This window comes from Chamaea fasciata, unplaced genomic scaffold (genome assembly GCF_029207755.1).
Source record: "Chamaea fasciata isolate MVZ Bird 193981 ecotype frontalis unplaced genomic scaffold, bChaFas1.0.hap1 SCAF_13, whole genome shotgun sequence".
NCBI classification, from domain to species: Eukaryota; Metazoa; Chordata; class Aves; order Passeriformes; family Sylviidae; genus Chamaea; species Chamaea fasciata.
The window spans coordinates 11,565,193-11,584,950 of record NW_027094098.1 but is presented as its reverse complement, the minus strand read 5'-3'; the positions used below and the strand labels follow the sequence as shown (position 1 = coordinate 11,584,950).

Below are 19,758 nucleotides of genomic sequence, written 5' to 3'. Positions count from 1 at the left end.
GAAATATTTTAGGGCATTCTGGTTTTAAAGCTAACTTCACATTCTGCCTCAAACGGCTGCTTGTAAGTGAAAAAAAAAAAAAACAACAAAACATCAACAGGCTTGTTTAGAACAGGATGAAAACAGAAAAGTTTGCTGCCTTGAAAACTAGATAGATCTGAGTGTTTGGGATACCTCCCCTTTGCTAAACTTAGCCCTTCTGTGACCCTCAGGGAGGAATGCAAGACCTGTCTACGTTATCAAGTTTATAAGGATTACATTTTGCATAAACAACAGATCATTTCTGAACTTCACTCTAAAAGTCAAATTCCTGACCATTTCTCAATGCCACTCTTCCACGTTCCTCTATCTTCGTCCCCCTTTTTTCCTTCATGTTTGGTGAACATGGGACTATTAGATTCCTGTCCACAAAAGAAATGATTTCTCCTGCTCACTAAAAGCTTGCCACTCAAACTGCTGACAAATCCTCCCACATTCTTCCACCTTTAAGTCTGAGTACATCAGTACACTTAGCTGAATATTTCCCATATTGCTCATTAAAATAATTGGAGTTTTGTGCATGTTTGACAGAAGGAAAATAAAACTCACCAAGAAATACTTTCTTTCTCAAGTATATTATTTAAAATATAGTTTGTTTGTTCTACTTGTTTCAGCATTTAAATTAGATTTAAGGATCACAATGATGCAGATTTACAATTTAAGCAACCATACTGACGCTCCTATAGGACTTGTGGCAACTAAAACTAGCATTAAGACTATTATTTGCTGAAGATTTTTTTTTTTTTTTTTGGCTACAGCTTTTCAAGTTCAGACTCATCGGTTGAAGTGAGGGAAAAATCCCTTTAGCTATTTTTGTCACAGGAAAATACTACTTCACCACTGGCTCGGGTGGGGGGGAAGGGGGACGATGAACCAGAACCTCCTGATTTGTCCCACAAATCATCCTTCAAGACAAAGAGCATCGTTGCTAATTATAGAGAAAAAAAAATTAAACTAGGAGCAGTTGAAAAACTGTTTCTCAGCATGCTCAGTGGGCATTAGCTGCGATTTCAGCAGCTTAGCAAGTCCCACCCCTGCGTGAGCTCAGCAGGGAGGCCTGGAGCACTGCACATTCTCCCTGCTCAGCAGGGACAGGGGCTGCAGCTCGCCTGATTTGCTACAGGAATACTGGAAAATTGCCACCAAAATAGCAAATCCTGTGGAAAAAAAAAAAAAAAAACAAAACACAAAAAAAAACCACAAAAAAACCCCACCTAACCAAGATCCCCCAAGCAACTTCAATAAGGAATTAAAAGGAAAAAGTAGGAAAAAAAATCTCAGCTCCCACAGTTTCAAAATGCTGAACTCTTGCTGCATTATGGTCTGGGGCTTTTTCCATGATCAGAAAAAGCAAAAGGTTTAGGTTAAGCCAGATTTATACAAACCGTCCCTGACAATGCAAGTGCAAACTTACTGTGCACTAACTTTCCCACAAGTCGGTCATGGGAGTCAAAGACTGGCTGTAGAATCTGTAACAGTTGTAACATCCATAGCTATTTTTCTTTTAATTTGTAAGAGGGAAGAAAAAAAACCTAAATAGACACGTAAAACACAACAAAATTTTTATTTTAAAATCAAATAGCAGCTTAAGTTTTATAGGGGCAACTGAGATTTAACAGCTCACACACTGCTATAACATTTCAAGTTCAACATTTCAAGTCAAGTACTGCTACTACATCTTGTACACATAAAGACCGCTTTGCCTATTGCAATCTTTCTCATACACTGCACACAACACAGCATTTCATTGGCAAAAATTCAGAGTTACACACACAAGCAGCACCAGAGTAAAAACACAAATGTGCTTTTGTAATACAGCAATAATGTCATGAGAGCAATGATTTTTGAATTTTCAAACCTCTGAACAGTCATTATGTTTGTTTTAATATTGCCAGAATAGATAGAAACATTTTTATCTCATCACATCATTCAACACAAGTTTGTAAAAGTCTGATCATCCAAAATGGGAGAAAGCATAGACTGGACAAATGAATAAATTACACATGTGGGACATCACACATTTAGTTCTCCCTTGCACTCTTTACACCTGGAACTTTGAATAAAAAAATGTGGTTTTTTAGTTCAAGAAATATTTGGAAAGTTTAAAACAATGATTTCTGGTTGGGTTTTCTCCCTCCAGAAAAAAAAAGAGCATAACTTTTGCATGTTCTGAGATTCCAGTTCAATGCCATCCCTTTCCGGTGCTTTTTCTTTGACCTATTAGTTTTAAAATAAAATCTCACGGTAACTGAGGCTCTTTCTAAAAAGTGATTTAAATGTACATGGGATTTCATCACCCCACCTTGCAGCAGGGAAATATCAGACAACATTAGCTAAGGAATATTACTTTCAGGTCACTTGGGATTTGACAGTAAAATGAAGAGCCAGGGCCTTGTCAAAGCAGTGCCAGTTATCCGACAGAATGCGAGGCAATGGACCAATTCCCCATTATAACCTACAGAGAGACTGTAAACAACCTACAGAGAGACTGTAAACAAAGACTAAGGGGCTATGAAGATCACTTTCCATATTTCATTCAAACAAGGAGCATTTTCACACAAAATTCAGAGTTCAGTACTGGTGTCATGTCACTCCAGGTTAGGCAGCAGAGGACACCTCCATCCGCAGAGACTGATGTGTTTTGGGGGGGTTAAAAGTTGCTCACCCCACCTTGTGAGGCAATTTGGGTGCTACAGATCCTCAAATATAAAAGCTACTCAGAGTTTGGCATCTACCACATGATTGCTGCCAGTCAAGCGGATTTAAGGGCATATTTTAATCTCTCTCACATTATTCTGCTCCTGGATTTTTTAGCTTCGAGCTCATAGTAATTCTGAGTTGGGTTATTCAGGCCAGGGCAAGGGGCTCCCCATGATAGGTGTTAGTTTACAAAGATGGCAGCATTTTCTAATGCTAATGTATTCCCATGCTGCATACCTCAACTAACAGCTTCATCTCTAACAAACGAACTGGAATACGCTGATAGCTCCAACTCGACAGCACAACATCATACAGACAGGGGCCAGTGCCAAATGGTTAGTTAAGCAGATAAGAAAGGCACTCATTCTTCCTTTAAAAAAAAAAAAAAAAAAAAAAAAAAAAAAAAAAAAAAAGGAAGCTATTGCAGTCAGGCAGACAGAGTGTGGATGGGAGCTGGCAGATTCCACAATACAGAGTCACGTCAAAAATGGCCTCCTGCAAACTGTTCCTTCAAGCATTTGAGTCAACTGAAGGGGAGGAATCTTTCCCATTTATCCACGGGAGTTTTACCTCCCTATTCCACAGCAGAGCAACATTTCTTATACATTTTGACATACAAGCAAGTAAGAAGCTCAGAGAATAAACTGTACTCTGCAGCAGAGGGAAAATCCTCTCCCCACTTTCTGTTTCGAGTCCCAAAGTTGAGTCGGGACTTTATTTTGACAGTTCCCTGGTCTGTGAATGGAAAATCCCTCCTCAGCACTAGCAGGCTGGTGTCTGCTGCACACACCCACTGCACACAGCAGAAATTCCAGTCAATAAGGCAAGTGGGGCCCAGGCGCTGGAAGGGGAGGAAGGAGACATACAAACAATAAGAAAAGCATCTGGCTCTGTTACTGGCTGGGAAGGAGACCGGAGTTCAAAAAAGACACAACTGCAGCCTTCACTTCACAGGAAGATCATATCAATTCTTGCTGTCCTACTTTTCACACAGACCAAAATATGTGGAAAGGGTAACTTGGGGCTTCCAACCCACACTTTAATGCAATTCCATTAACTCAAGAGCGGTGATGAAACCCATCTTGGACATTTTTGTCCCACAGGACTAAAACATACCCCTGCTCCTGCTTTAGGCCTGTGGAAACAGCCCAAAAAGTAAAGTCCTTTGCTGAACATGAGCCAGGCATCCCTCTACCACCACACTAATGGAGGCTGCTCTGCTGTCCTTCCCTGGAGATAGCAGCCAAGTCTAGTGAAGCTTCTCTCATAGCAACCAGAGCTCCAGAGCCAACAGCAGCTGCTGTCACTGCCTTCAACGCTTACCCACAGGATCCAGAGCACAGCAACACCCTCCTCCCTGCACCTCTACAGCAAAAAAAAACCCTGAATGCTGGCAACAAGATGACTTCCTGGGTCAACCACAAGAAGCAGAAAAAAAGAAATCCTAGTATTTCCTATACAAGTGAAAAGAGGAATCTCTGATTATTGAAAAAAAAAAAAAAAAAAAAAAAAAAAAAAGGAATTCCTTTTTTGGATTTGGATTCTGGCAGCAACACCCAGTCAGGGTGGGGGCAACTGCCTGAAATCCATAATGTACCAGTACACCATCAGACACCAACATCAAGTTCCTCCCTCACCCAAGGAGAGGGATTCGCCCCCGCCGTACCCCCAGCGCTCTCATTACATCATGGCCCGAGCCCGCAGCAGCCACAGGAGCCCTGCAGCACCCCGTGACCTCTCCAGCCCCGCACAACAGCTTCTCACCCCCCAACAGCACACCCAGGATCTCAGCTGGTGTCAGAGGAACACGAGGACACGACCGGGAAGGGGCTGCGAACCCCCCTCGCTCGCTGCTACACCCATTTCCCCGCTTCCACAGGGCCACACGCGGCCTCGCCTCTCTCCCTCCCCCGGGACGGCGAGACACTGCCCGGCGCCGCTTCCCCACCCGGCCCGGCGGTGAACTCCGGTCACCGGCACCCAAGGACGAGCCGCCGGTCGACAGTGACCTTGCCGGCGCCGCCGGGGGTCGGAGCGGGGCCGGGGCGCAGGTAGCGCGGCGGGGAACCCCCCCTGCGGCGGCGGCGGCCGCGGTGACGGGCGAGGAAATGCGGGAGGATCCGCGCTGCAGCCACCGGCGCCGGGAGCGGGGGTTACGGAGGAAGGCGCCGCACGGGCACCATGAGAAAGCAGAAAATGCAGGTCAAACACCGCCTCCCCCGAGGCCTGGAGGGGCCGGCGGTTCGGGGCGGGCAGCCACAGCCCGGAGGCTGCCCCGAGCCGGACAACGACCCCAGCGGCCCCTCGGGACAATGCGGGGACACGGGGGCGCGGAGAAGGCCGGGCTGCAGCGGGGCTTCCCCGGCGCTCGCCTCCACCGACAAAGACGCGCGGCCGCTGCAGCCCCAACTCCGGCCCTGGCAGCGCACCGGCCACCAGCGTCCCGAGCCCGCGCACCGCCGGGCCCGCCATGATGCCCGCACACCGCGCCGGACCGGGTCAGCTCGGGCCGGGCCTCCGGGGGCACGGCGGGACGCCGCCGACCGAGCTGCCAAGGCAGCACAGAGCAGAGCATCAGACCGCGGGCCGCGCCGCGAGCCCCGGCGGCCGTCCGCCCAGCCGCCCGCCCCAGCCTTCCCTACCGCCGCCAGGTACAGCCGGTTCCCGCCTGCCCGCGCCTACCTGGCCGGCCCGTTCCCCGGGCCCCTGCGCGGCACCAGGCCCGGCTCGGCGCCACGGCGTGTCCCGGGCAGCCGGCGAGAGCGAGCGCTCGGCCGCGGCGGCGGCGGCCCCTCCCCCGGCGGCGGCGGCGGCTTCTCCCCGGGCCGGGCGGAAACGGCACTGGGTACACGGGGATCCCCGGCGCCGGCGCCAGGGGCGCCCCGGGCACGCCCACCCCGCTCCCCGTTGGCTGTCACGCCGCCGCGTCCCGCCCCGCCGGGGCGCCCGCCGCCGCCGCGGCCCCGCCCCCCCGCCTTCGCCATTGGCGACCTCGCCCCGCGGCCCCGCCCTCGCTCTCGCCTCATTGGACTCCACGCGCCCGCCCCGCCGCGCGCCCCACGGTCGCGGCGTTCCATTGGCGCGCGGCGCCGCCACTCGGCGCGGAGGGGAGGGGGGGAGACCGCCGGCAGCGTCGACGCGGAGCGGGGCGGGAGGGCTGCGGCAGCGCCCGCCGGGCGAGCCGCGCTACGTGCCGAGGGGCGGGGCCGGCGGGGCGCGATCGCTCGGCGCGGGGCGACTCCCGCGTCGGGACACGTGGCAGAACGAAGGGGCGGTGCGGGGGGCGGCCAGGAGGTCTGGGCGTAGGGGGGCGCAGGGCGCCTGCGCGGCGGAGCGCGCGCGGGGCCTGCCGCGCGGCACGTCCGCGCGCGCGGGTTTGAGGGGGAGGGGGGCTGGGCCGGGGGTCCCGTCACGGGGTCCCGGCGGGGCCGCCCGGGGCTGAGACCGCCCCTCCTCGGGCCGGGCCGGCGGGGCCAGCGCTCCCACAGCTGGCCAGGCCCCGTCCCCGGAGCCCCGAACAAAGGCCGCGGGGCACTGAGGCGGAGGCACGGCCCCTCCGCGGTAGGAGGGGCGGCCGAGCCGGGCAGGAGGGGCCCTGCGGCGCTCGGTGCCTGCGTTCGGCCGAGGGGCTCCGCCCGGTTCCGGGGCCTGTGTACCGCGTCTGCGGCTGCTCGCAGTGAGCGATGCGTGCGGTCCGCAGCGCTGCAGGGGCGCGGGAGGAAGGGAGTGGAGCCCGGGCGTGGAGGGAGCCGCGGGATCGCGCCGGGGGCTGCGCAGCCGCTGCCCCGCAGCGGGGTCGCTCGGCAGAGGCGGCGCACGGAGAGTTGCGGGCGGGCAGCCGCCCCCGCCGCCCCGCGGGAGGGTGGTGCGGTCGCTGCGGCGGGTCCCGCGGAGCCGCGAGGCGGGGACAGCCGGGCCGGGTCACGGTGCGGCGATCCAGGCGTGCCGCAGGCTCTGCGCGGCGCTGGCGCGGCGCTCGGGCGCGTAGTGCAGCGCGGGCAGCAGGAAGGCGGCGAAGGCGGCCGCCTCCCGCGGTGTCCAGCCGTGCCGGTCCGCCAGGATGTCGGGGAGGCTACGGGGGAAGAGCCGGGAGAGCCGCAGGAGAGCGCCTGGCAGAAACAGCGTGGGCACAGCGCCTCAGTCACACCTGCGCGGCTGAGGCTGCCGCGCCTCGCCTCAGAATTAACCCAAGGCGTCCTGTAAGATCTTTGCCTTCTTCTCGGAATTGTCTCTGTAAGCTCCACCTGCGCTCCCCCGCGCAGGTTTGGCTGTCGGGTGCTTCTCAGGAACCACCTTTCCAAGATAGTGTTTGGAGTCTCCCTGTTCTGAGTACTTTCCATAGCTGAGAATGTGCCAAGAGTGCCCAGAGTGTTCCCAGATTAACCATGATAGATAGAGCCATTGCTGCGTGTACCCTGAACCTGGTCACAGGCATCGGATGCCTTATGCTATTTCAGTGTCAGAACTCGCAAGACACTTTTGTTGAATTTGTTATGTGCCAGGCAGCTTTGTGGGGCCCAGCAGAGTGTATGACTGAGCGAGAAGCAGCCCTTGTCCTGGGGAGTGCATGGTGTAGGTACGGTGATTCAAGTTAGGCAAGTGCGGTCAGGCCAGGTTGGTTCACAGGGAGAGTGAATGTAGAACTAGTTCTGACTCATTTCTTTTAAGCACCACAGAAGGCATAAGTGTGAGCAATGGATGTGGATGTGCAGGGAGGTGCTTGTTAAATTCCAGCATGGGACCAGTACTAAGCACTGAATGAACTGTGGGTAGGCTGGTAAGCATGAAAGCAGAGAAGGATGATAGGCCAGCTTGCAGAAGGGTGGAGTCATGTGATGCCTTGTGGTCAAAAAGGGTTTCAAGACTCATGAATCAAAGGGAAAGGAACTGGGGAGAATGCAACAGAAGAGATGTTACAGTTGGGTCAGAAGACTAAATATAGCAGCCACGTTGGAACGATATGAGTGCCCCATTCCTGCTCATCATTGTTCTCTGCCAATGAACAGGGGAAGTCCAGCCTGTTACACACTCTTTGGCCTTCTTGGCATGGAGCTGTTTCCTGTCTGTATTTCCATTTTCTCCAAATCCAAAGGAGAAAGAATGGAAATGCTTCCCCTGTTAGGTGTTTGCTCTGACCATTTTTCAGGATTTTGCATTCATCCCTGGAATGCTCAGGGGATTGCAAAGGTAGGCAGGGCAGGGAGTGTTACTGTTCTTTATGAAAATTCCATTTGTGTTCCATCTCTGCTTGTAGCCTGCATTGTGTGAGTAACTTTTGGGGGAGTTCAGCATGAGCTGAGTAGGAGTGTGTCAGAGATCTGCAGTGATTTTTAAAATAAACTTCCTTATGTCAGTTCTTACCTGGCCTGCTGAAAAATTTTGTTGTCTTGTTCCATGAGAAAACAATTTGAGGAGGAATTCTTCCCAAGAGTTCAATAATGCGAGCGACATGATCTAGATGGAGGGAGGGAAGAAAAATTTAGATACAGACTGTGACATTTCTGTCAGTGAAACAAATAAAACTCATGGAGTCCTACCATCATCTCTGGAGAAGTATTTCCCAGGTTGAGGATCAAATAGACACTCCCCAGTTGCCATTTCAAATGCCTAGAAATGGAGTAGCACTGTTAATTCACTAATTGTCTTTAAGTTTTCCTTACCCACTAACTGATAGTACCAGTTGCCCTCTTTATCACACAAAACTAATCCTAAAATGTGGAAATACTCACACTGGCTTGATCTGTACCACAATTAAACACCACCTTTAGCTCCATCAGGATGAAAAGCAGCATGTGCCTGATGCAGGCAAGCCTCTGAGCTAATCTACATGGAGTGTGAATTGCCTTAGAGTTTAAACTAAATTAGCAGTGGGTTGTACCAGCAGCAGACACTTGCCTGAAGCGAGTAAGTGCCAACAGCCCCTTTTGACTTCTCAGAAAGGAAGCTTTCTTTACGTGGATAGGTGGATGCTCGGGCCATGCTGCCCTGGCCAGGTAATGTCTGTCACCTCCCCCCCACACACAGCGTTGTCCCCAGTCCTACCAGGCAGGCTGTGCTCCAGATATCCGCAGGAGTGCCGTAGTCTAATCCAAGCAGCACTTCCAGGGCACGGTATGGCTGGGTCTGTATCTCCTTGGAAAAAGGCTTGTACTAAAACAGAAACAAACCCCCTATGGCTGGTGTGCCTAAACCAGTCACAGCAACGCTGGTGGTCACGAGCTTCTTGTGCAGTGACAGAACATTGGGGACACGAATGAATGCATGTTCTCAGCCCTGCGCAGGGCATGGCCAGCACGTTCCTGGCCCCACTGACACCAGTGGGAATCTACCTCCCACCATTTCACACTGAACATAGGTTTAAATTTCTAATTGTAGGGGCTATCTGCAAGCTGGAGAAACGTCCAAAGCTGACAGTGTCTCAGGAATACTGTGTGCAGTTTGGAGCTGAGAGTGCCAAATGTAACACTCTGCAATATCAGCATCTCTGAAATAGCTCTGAAATCTCTGTTCAGCTGTAAAGGGACAGACAGACATACAGTGTGGCACGGAAAGAAGCACACTGCATCTCACTTTGTCGTGCGATTGAGACTCAGAGCAGACTCACTGTCCAGCATGCGCTTCCTAGATCTGCAATTTTCACCTCTATGCTCATTAAATCAGAGTCTTCCAACTGATTGCCAAGATCACCTCCTAGATGGAAAGGACAAAGAGAAATCAGGTCTTTCTGAACCAGCAAGTACACACCACTTACACAGGAGAGGCATGTCTACCTTCCCTTAAAGTTTCTCGGCCTAAAAGGTCCTAAATACTTTTTATCATAAATCAAATGCCATCCCTCTTTTTTTGAAGACACACAAAAGAAGACCTGGTATCCAGTATAAAAACGTAAGAGAATGTTTGGGAGAACAGTAGCTTGGAGTGGAACAGTGTGACCATATGCTTCTGTCCTGCTGCAAGGTTCTTCTAGCACCAAGGTTAATTACTGTGGGCTCACAGGAGAGCACCAATCAGAACCAAAACATCTGTAATTTCTCCTCAGCCTTCAACAACCCTGGCTGTCACAGACCTTGGATACAGCCTGCTTGGCAGGCAACGTGGACGTTATGCTTCCATGTTATCCCAGAAAAAGGTAATTCCTGGTTTAGTGCCTTAGAGTGAGCTGTCAGCCTATGCTTAATGCTGTGCTTTTCTGCCCCGAGGAAAAGACTTGATCACTAATTTAGCATTCCCTGATTGCCCCAGAGTTTGAGAGACAAAACAACACTGTTGTGGGAGAAATGCTCACAGGAGAACACAGTGCAAGGATAATATGAAAAGTCTCATTGGTGGGAGATGAGATAATCTCTCGAGAAACTCTCCAGCTCTATATCTTATTCAATATTCACACCATTCTGTGCAAATAAATTATGTCTCAGAAGGCCTTGAAGATTAGCAGCACATACAAGTCTCCCACCAACCTCAGAAATGAGGGAAATAAAGAGCAGGAGTGTCATGCAGCTTTCTGATCAAGCCATTTTGTATATAAACCTTTCAGTAGCTGATAACATCAGACACGTGGAACTGTCCTGTACCTTATGCCCTGAGAGTGAGATCTGAGGTTGTGGTGGTGCTGTTAAAAGATATCTGTGACCTGTAGTTGTCCTTCACACAAACCCACCTGCAGGACCGCATTTCTGTTTGAGCCCACCCTGATGCTTGTTTTAAGCAGAGAAAGGAGAGGCCTTTCAGCAGCATAAACTGGCTATAATGTTTTATACTGGCTCTAATGTTTTGGACTGGCTGTTGCAGGAGATGTGAACCTTTCCTAAGGTGTCTGTACCTGCTGGCTCTCATTTCTCTGCTGCCAATAAACAGCCAAGTCCATTTTCTTGTTAAAAAAGCCCTGGAGTGCTCACCTGCTCCCTTTAGCCTCACTTCTGTTCCCTGGTCACAGTCGAGTGTGTCCATGAGAAGCCTTTGGAGCCTTTTGCTGCATCCATTCAGCAGGATGTTCTCCGGTTTGATGTCTGCATGGATGATGCGGCAGCACTTGTGCAGGAAGTGCAGCCCTGCCAGCACCTGGGCAATGAGGCAGCCGTGTCACACCGGCCCTGAGAGAGTCCCCACCGCCCCTCCTGCCCCAGCAGCTGCCAGAGCAGGCAGGCACGGCAGGAGGGCAAGTCAGGAAGTCTGGGCGTTGATGGTAACTATCGGCAGCAAATGGTTTCCTGTTGGGGTGCCCTAGGGGAGCAGGCACAGGGTTTATCAGCCCACACCGCAGCAGAGCCCCAGGAGCAAGTGGAGGCCGGGACATCCCAGTGAGGAAAGGGATGTTTGGGGTGATGCACAGCAGAAGGCAGTGTGACAATCCACAGATACCAGCACGCATGGGCAAGCCCAGGGAGGTGGGAAGAGGATGGGGCTATGAGGAGGCATTATGATTACAAAGCTGAACTTTCTTCTGTAAAAACATTCTTGTTTGTTTGGCTGTTGTGTCCTGGGACCTCTCTCTGTGCCTTCCCACTGATTATAACCAGTCCCCAACTTCCATTTGAATGACAGTGACATGGCATGGGAGGGTGTCCCATCATAAAAGGAAAGAAGAAGACACAGAATAACACAGACAGGAGGGGGAGAGACCATGAGTGAGTGCAGAGAGAGGATTTCAGGGCCCTGCAGGGGAGCCATGTAGGGAAAGAACAGCTTGTGATGCAGCCGGGAGAGCCTGGCCTGTCACAGGGGAGAGATAAACAACACCTACCAGAGATGAACAGTCACTATCAGAAATCAATAACAGAGAAAAGGCTATGGCGAGATTTAGGTTTGTTTTTTAACACTGTGGTCAGTCATAAAGGACTGGTAAATATTCTCTGTATTATCAAATTCTATTCTGGGATGAACACCAGCCCCAGGGAAATATCAGCCTTAAATGGTAACTGTGAAACGTGGGGAAAGATTTAAATAACTAAACTGGAATGAATCAGGAGTAAATACTGCCCCAGTGCTGATCTGAAGGGGGAAAACAGATCTGAGATTTTACAGTTAAAGCAGATAATGTATCAAGCAAAAGCCCGCATGTGAAATGGATCACAGAGGTAATGCCACTACATTTTTTTGTAACTTACTCAGGTGTTAGTGGAGCTTCTTTAGAGAAAAGAGAGGCTACTACAGAAAATAGGATGAAGGAGGAAGCAATTTTCTTTCTTAGTATCCCTAGAAGGGCACAGGAATCAGGGTAGCAAATCTTCATCTTGGCAAGTGTGCAGACTTCTGATAAATCTCAGCACAAGAGGCAAATAGTAATTTTAACTATTCTGAGGCCTCACTCAGGTTTCCCATTCCTTAAGGAGAGCCAGCCCAGAAGAAATTCAGCTTTCACCATCTTTTAAATTGGCACAACACATCCTTACAGGGGATGAAGGAAAAGTTGGCTCTGCATAGGGAAGCCTCAACATGGAAAGAGAACCAGCTGACCAAATCAGCAATTGAGAAATTCATGTAAAGATGAGAGGGAGACCTTGAGCAGCCTTCAGTGGTAGCAAGCTGCTGGAGCTGACAGTATGACCCACAACTGGATGCCAAGGCAAATGCCAGCAGTCTGACATTACTGCCAGAGGGGACTTCTCAAGGCAGCAGGAGGGCAGAGATGGTTTGCCCACAAGAAGCAGAACTATGGCAGGCTGTCTGTCCCCTGCTACTTCTACAAGCAGCAGAGAACCCAATGATTACTGAGCTGATGGGAACAGAAGTGCCGGCCCTGACTCCCTGGTGTAGATCTGCAGGCTGTTGGCACTTTGTGGCCCTGACTCCTTCCCAAACATGAGGGGGCTGCAGGCTTAGGCAGTAACACCCGAGCCCTTCCCCTTGGGAGGAAGACTGTGGCATGTCCTGCAGCCAACAGCCCCTTGGCGCCCTTGCCTGACTGCAGCTAAGTTCTCACCTGCTGTAAAGACTTTTTCACAAAAGGTAAGGGTAGTCCCTGGGCTGTGTAGTTTCCCATCAGACATCGAATGGAAGGACCCAGCACCTCAAATACCAGGCACGCATGTGGGAAAGAGTTAGGGATTCACTAACAGGGAAAGGTGTAAGCACCAACCCTTTGCCTTTCCCCAAAGCAAATACCTCCCAAATCAGCCTCTCCTCTTCAGCCACGCCCATGTGCCCTGCTCCAGCTACAGCCCTGCTCATCCTCCTCATGGCAGCACAGCACTCAGATTTACACCATCCTGTGGCTTTCCAAGGCAAGCCCAGGCTTTGCTGGCCCAGAAAAACACTCTCCATAGAAGGATATGGAAACCATTGTCTCCGATCATTCTGAAGTCGTCTAACAAACAGACGATGTTTTCTCCTGCCAGATCCTTCTTCTTCATGCAGCTTACCTGAGGGGGACAATTCCAAGAAAGCTGCAATTAGAGACATATATATGCACAAGGACACCTTGCACCTGTTTTTTCCTGTCTCACAGACTTTCTCTTCTGGGAGTTGGCAATTCATGACAAATCCCAGAAAAACAACATCAGGAAAACCAGGAATGAATTTCTATATGTTTTGTCTTGCTCTAGACAAGGTGGGACCCTCACACTCACAGTGTCAAAACAGCTCACACCAGTTCTGCTGATAGTATCTGGCACATTTCCTGCTGCTTATTCTCTCCAGGCAGACCCAGAAAGTGCTCCTGCTTGTGCTGGAAGGGGATTCTCCCAGGAAGACAGCTCCCTGCTCCCAGCATCGATGGCTGTCCATTTCCTTTGCCTCACACCAGCCCTTCAGCAATTTCCCTCAACGGGCTGCAGAGAGGTAGAGACATTGTGGTTGTCTTTGGCCCCTTGAATGCTACTTGTCTTATCAGGGTAGAGAGCAGTTTCCACATCTGGATGAACCCAGTGAAGGGGGGTTCTTTGTGCTGGAAAAGGGTTGGCTGTGGGCGAGTACTGCAGTGATCTACAGGATACAGAGGGGTGGTGGAGGGGGTGAACACATCTTTTGTGCTAGAGCCAGGGGTCTTCAAAGCCATGATGTGGTAGGTCCAAAACCAAAACAGATGGTTCTTCACACAGCACATGGGTAACTGGGGACAGTTCTTGTTACAGGGGGCTGCGGGTACTGAATCTCACAGGGGCTTTCAAGGGTTCAAGGTAAATCCACTGAGAGTTCCTGCCCACTCAAGCATCATCCTTGGCCCAAGAAATTTGCAGCTAGAAACTGCAACAGGCCAGGGGAGTATTCAGTGGGAGCAGCACCCTGATCTCAGCTTGTCCTTACACCCACCTGGGTATTTGCTGTTGCCCCAGGGTACTGCGTTGTGTGACCCTCCAGGCACAGGTGCTACAACATCCCCAGCACCACACACCAATGTGACAAGGAGCACCAGTGGCTTGCTCTCCCAGAGCACTTACCCTGGTACAGCAGTTCATGCTGGTTTTTTCTCACTTAGTGGCCACAACTGCCAGGGTTTTGGTTTGGCTCATTTTGCAGATGTCAGATCCACCTGCACCAGTGCCAGAAGGTTCATTCTGGCACAACAGGAGTGAGCAGCCCTGGAAGCAGAGACCAGATCATCTCTCCTGGCAGCTCTGCAGGCACTAACCCCCCAGTGCTGGTGGGAACAGCCTTGGGAACCAGCTGTGTGCTGCTGAACAGGCAGGCATGTCTCTCAGAATTAATAATAAATCGGGGTAAGGCTCACTTTTTACACAGGGTTGTGCTGATGTGTAGAAAAGCAGCCCTCTGATTACATTAAATTAGTGCCACTTGGTGCTTCCTCTTGCATCACTGCATCTGGCTCACCTCCCTGTAGATATGGCCTACAGATTTACAGGTGTTAACTAAACCTTTCTCAAACCTGTTGGAGAAAGGCCACAGAGTTATTTAAAATGCAGAATTCAACAGCTTTTACTCCTCTGAACCTGATGTAACTTTGTATTTGAGCAAACTTGAAGAATCATAAGGACAAGCTTTCTAGAAGTAGCAGTTCAAGCCAATTTCAAAGGCAACTTGGTACAACCCAGATACAGGCACCTAATTACCACCTCCATTAGCAGAAACCAGAAGAAGCTTTCTGATTTTAGATGGTTATTGTATTTTGGTACATCATTTTTTTCCTATTGCAAATATTTCCTTTCCCTTCACTATCAGTGTTGTGATACAGCAATGTCCTCTGAGTGATGTTCCTCTGCGAATGACACAGATACAGCAGACATGCTCCCATCTCCTGCTTAAGAACACTACCACAGTCTTCTGTTGATTATCTGCCTTATCATTCTGCAGATTCCTCCTTTTTGCTGCATTTTAGTCTCAGCTAAAAGAAATGGGCTGACAGGGCAAGCGGGGCACAGCCAACATGTCCCAGTATGATGGAGGAAGGAGAAGATGCCTGTCAGAGGCCAGTGCTGAGCCAGGGTGATTTCTATGAATTCCCCAGCCTTTGGTTTTTTTTTTCCCTATTCCCCACCTAGCTCTTTGGACTGAGACCTGGAGGCAGAGGGGATGATGAGGCTGATACTCAAACCTGAACTCAGTGGCCACCTGCTGGAGCAAAGCACAGACCCACAGAATGTACTTACGCAGCGGAGGAAAGCAACCTCGTCCTGGGCAGTCTCAGCAAAGCCCTCCCTGCTTTTCAGAACCTTCACAGCTACCTGTTTCTTCCTCCTGAGAAATGAACCACAGCTGTCAGCCAATGCGTGTCACTGGCCGTGACCAGCAGCACTTCCCTTTCTCCCAGTCAGCCAGCCCTGGGCTCCCCAGGGAAGATGCCGCCCTTCTGCAGGCACCCTTGGCTCCATCTACAGCATGCCAGGCCCATGGGCATCCATCCTGCTGCCATCTGGCAGCACAACTGCCCCAGGGACCAGCAAGGGACTGGAGAGAAAAAGAGCATGGATACTGCAGGGCTGAAACGAGAAAAGAAAATGCAGAGCAAGGGCTGATCCCACCTCATTTACATTCTTTGATTTCTGGGGACCAGCTTTGCTCGTTGCACCCCACTGATCTAGCTGTCAGGTTTTCCCTGTGCTCAGGGATGCCTGGCATGCTCCCAGGCTGTGCTCGGCTGTTTCTGCAAGAGGAGCCAGCCCCGCCCAGGACATCAGCCACCCCACCACCTCCCTGAATAGCACACAGCCCCTCACCTCATGTCCTGGCACAGCCAGACAGTGGCAAAGGCGCCGCATCCCAGCTTGTGCAGCACCTGGTATCGCGTGTTGAACATCTCTCCCTCCTGCATGGGGTGGTGGCCTCCTGTGGAAAACCATCACCAAGAGATATTAGTGACATCTCTAAATGCTCTCAGACTGAATGAGCAGCTGAGGACAGCCTGTCAGGTCCCAGTGGCCTCCTCTAGCCTGGGAAGAGCCTGACGTGATCTCATCTCTGGAGCCTCATGCCCAAGGAGTGACCTGTGCACTGGGCTGATGGCATCTCCTGCTGCACCTGCTCCTCCATGGCCCTGGAGCACAGCAGATCCTGGCGCAGGGAAGGAGGCAGTGGCACACGGGTGGTGTGATGTTCAGCATTTTACTCCTTTCAAGAGAGCTGGAAAGCTGCAGGGTGGCCATACCTCTGCTGTGCCCTCACCCCTTTCTTTCCCATTCCCTTCAGCAGCTCTTAGAGTCAGGCTGTTCCAAACACTTCTGGCACTTCAGGGAGACAGGGATTATTTTAAGAGTTCAGAAGTGGAAAGCTGGCAGGCTGGTCCCGGGCCAGGGCCAGGTGGGAGTCTCAGGTTTCCTAGTGTGTATTTTCAGGGGCTTAGCAGGGTCTGTGGGATCCCCTCCCACAGCCAGGGAAAGCACACCCCCCCCCCCCCCCCCGCCCCATTCCTGTCCTGGCTGAGGAGGGAATTTGGGCTTTGGCTGGCAGGAGAAGGCTCCTGCTCCAGAGGGGTGTGAAACAGAACTTGCATTCTAAGCATTACAGTGCTGCTCCTCTGCCCACAGTCCAGCCCTGGGGCTGGAGCGCGGGTTTATCACTGACCATCCTGTGACAGCCCAGCAAGGCCACAGGACATCCTGGCAAGGGGCTGCTTCGGGGGTTTGTTACTATGACAGCCCAAGGCATAAACACCAAGACAGCACAGATAGACTGACCCAACTGCTGTCCCCCAGTGCTGCAGCACCCAAGTAGGACTGGCTTCAGTACTGGTCACCTGACAGAGCGGCCCAGAGCCCGCATTGCTCATGAAATACAGATTTAAGCCACAGTAGCTGGGGCACTCCCAACCCAGCCTTTCATAATTTGGAAATGTCACTTGCTGTACAGCTGAAGCTTCAGGCTAACGCACACAGTCAAGAGCTCGAGACAGGTGATAGTAATGTCCATAGACCATTATCACAGGTAGAAATATTGAACTTTAAATCCTCCAAATCAGGTCACTAAAGCTAAGAACTCATCTGAACCAGAGGATTTTCAGAAATAGTTATAGAGGGCTGGCAGTGCTGGTGGCAGGGAGTTGTTCTGGAACGGTAACATCTTCCAGGTGCTGAGACAGAGCACCTGTTTTGACTCAATGTTTTGACTTCCTCAAAATATTAATGTTTCCTTCCACGTGCTGATGTTCCTCTTCCAGCACAGCAGCCAGAGGCACAGCCTGCCTTTGGGCACCCTGCCAGCTGCCAACACAGTTCTAGTTAAGGGTCAGACTGGGCTCAAGACTTTCAACCTGCCAGGGAAAACTCAAAGTGCCAGAGCTGATGGTACTCTGTTCATCCAAGCCTGCACAGAAATCTGAAAGGAGCTCAAAATGCCTCCCCCTCCTCACATTTCTACACCTCTAACCCTTGCCTTTATGCTGTTCAGTATCAGTCTCTCTAGGTATATACCTCCCAGATGCTGCACGTCTGCATGACCCCTCTACAGCAAATAGTCACTGACATCTTGCCTATGAAACAGAACTGAAATCAAAATTTTCCTTACTTGTGCACAGGCTAAGCTTATCAGTACCCTCACACACTCCTGCGCCACCAGCATCTGCCTGAGCCTTCTTCACTCACATCATGAGGACAGCAGGGCCTAAGCTGAGAGCAAGCACTCTTTAATTATGTGGCTTACCATTCACCTACCAAAGGAAAACTCATGAGTGTGTGGAGATGGGAGTTCAACAGCTTCTTCCCTTGGTGAAGTGTTGTGGTGATAGGAGACTTCAGTGAGAAAATAGGACCCAGAGGCAGACCCAAAGTGTAAGGCTCATCCTAGCCCTAGGGCTGATGGAGTTTTTGGGCAGTTCACTGGGCCCTGGTGGCCCTGCAGCAGCAGAGGCAAGACAAGTCTATCCTTAGGCAGACAAGAGTTACCTCCATCCACCCTCTCTGGATGGAAGCACAGGCAAAAGATGATGGGTGTTGCTATGCAACTTGGTACAGGAAAGTGAAATGCACTTTCCTAAGCTTTGTGATAAAGGACAATTGGTGCTTTTAATCCTTCATTTCTTGACACTTTCACATTAAATACAACTTACTTGGCTTTTGTCAATCCAACTATTTTGTGCAGAACCCACTGAACTGCTGCAGGCCTGGACTAGTTCAGAGAACTTCAGCCCAAGAACAGTTCTCCTGGTTTGTGAGAGCCATGGACAAGGGGTGATGCTTCATGTCTGGCCTGGTCTCCTCCACCCAACCTGCATGGAACAGCATACAGAGCTGCCCAACACCAGTCAAGCCTTATGACACCTGGACCTTTAGAGTGTCAGAACTCACCAGAGCAATACACGATTTCAGCTTCTGCACCACCACAGACCTACAAGCCCTGCTGAGCACAGCACCCCTGCAAGTCACAGCATGCAGCACACAAGCGGCCCCGGCAGGGCTCTGAGCCCCAGAACCCAGCACAGACTCACCCTGCAGCAGCTCATGGGCAGGACACGCCACTCCCTTTGTCATCTGGCTCATTCTGGAGCTCCCCAAAGTGAGATATCAGCTGGTCCTGTTCTGATTTTAGTCTGCACTGCCCCAGGAGGGATGTCCTTCAGCCCACCAAACTTCTGCATCACTGGATGGACGTGGTGAGGAGTGGGGCAGGGTGTCAGATCACAGCACCACTTCTGGGAACAACCTTGGCTTTGGGAGAGCAGGAGACCTCAGACAGCTGCGGTGGATTCACTTTACTGCTGGCCTCTCCCTGCCTCCCTGGCAGCAGGCCTGTCAGCCTGCAGTAGATTCACAGTCTCCACAGCAACTATTTATAGCGGGAAATTCACAGCTCTACTGAGATGGAAACAGAGAAGTCCTCCCCCTCTGCACTGCCTTCTCCAGACCCAGAAACCGTGGGGCTGCCTGACTCTTTCTCCTGCTCCCAGCAGTGTGTCAGCAGGACTTGCTCCTGTTGGCAGCATCTTCTGCCTGGCAGAGCCATCCCTGTTGCCAGACCAATCCTGCTGGACCTGAGGAACCTCAGCCTCTCCAACAGTGCCAGCACAGAGTCAGACACCATTGCAGCACGGTGCTGGTGCCCACAGAGCCCATGCTTCCCCTGCTCCTTTCCCTTGGAGAGCAAGTGCGGCAGCATCCTCCCCGCAGCCCTCGGGGGACCCGAGCATCCCAGCACCGTGCAGCACTGGGGAGGAAAAGGCCACACACAGTAAGAATCACATTTTTCCCCCCCACTGCCACAAGCTGCAGCCTCACACTGGAGCTGGGCATGGCCTGGCCTCCCCCTCACTGGGGCCCTGGGCTTGCACAGCTCGGGTTTCCTGGCTGAGGCTGCAGAGAGCGGGCCCCAGCCCTGCAGCAAAGGGTTAACCCTGCCTGCAGTAGCTCTGCCGCAGCTCCAGGCTGCCAAACCCAGGCCAGGGCCTCCCAGAGCGGTTCTCCCCCTGCCTGTGCCCCTCTGCTCTCACCTGCCTTCCCTGCACTAAAAATACCAAGGGAGGGGGCAGAGGCTGCGCCAGGCCGGGTGCTGAGCCCTGCAGGGCAGCATGCAGGGGACAAGTGGTTTGTGACCCCTTAAAGGGCAACAAGAACACACAGAGTACAGAGAGGAGGGACTAAAGGAGGGGGAGAAGCAGACTGTACAAAACTCTGCTAGTAAAGGAAGGGGAGGGAAGAA

At 51.7% G+C, this 19,758-nt stretch overlaps 2 protein-coding genes across 2 annotated transcripts in view; both read right to left on the bottom strand.

Annotated features, from left to right (window-relative positions):
• Positions 1-5,563, bottom strand: part of SETD5 (SET domain containing 5) — a 66,069-nt gene extending 60,506 nt beyond the window's left edge. The window contains exon 1 of the mRNA XM_066195687.1: positions 5,422-5,563. The gene's annotated coding sequence lies outside the window, so the exon portion shown is untranslated. The remainder of the gene's footprint in view (positions 1-5,421) is intronic.
• A 1,097-nt stretch (positions 5,564-6,660) lies between these two features.
• Positions 6,661-16,161, bottom strand: LOC136296373 (SRSF protein kinase 3-like). The gene is made up of 11 exons (XM_066195415.1): positions 16,116-16,161; positions 15,849-15,957; positions 15,282-15,369; positions 13,010-13,097; positions 12,659-12,765; positions 10,635-10,797; positions 9,344-9,429; positions 8,782-8,889; positions 8,277-8,346; positions 8,101-8,193; positions 6,661-6,848 (listed from the first exon to the last, which is right to left on the bottom strand). Exons 1-11 carry the CDS (start codon positions 16,159-16,161, stop codon positions 6,661-6,663), a joined length of 1,146 nt encoding a protein of 381 aa, XP_066051512.1.
• Positions 16,162-19,758: the final 3,597 nt, after the last annotated feature.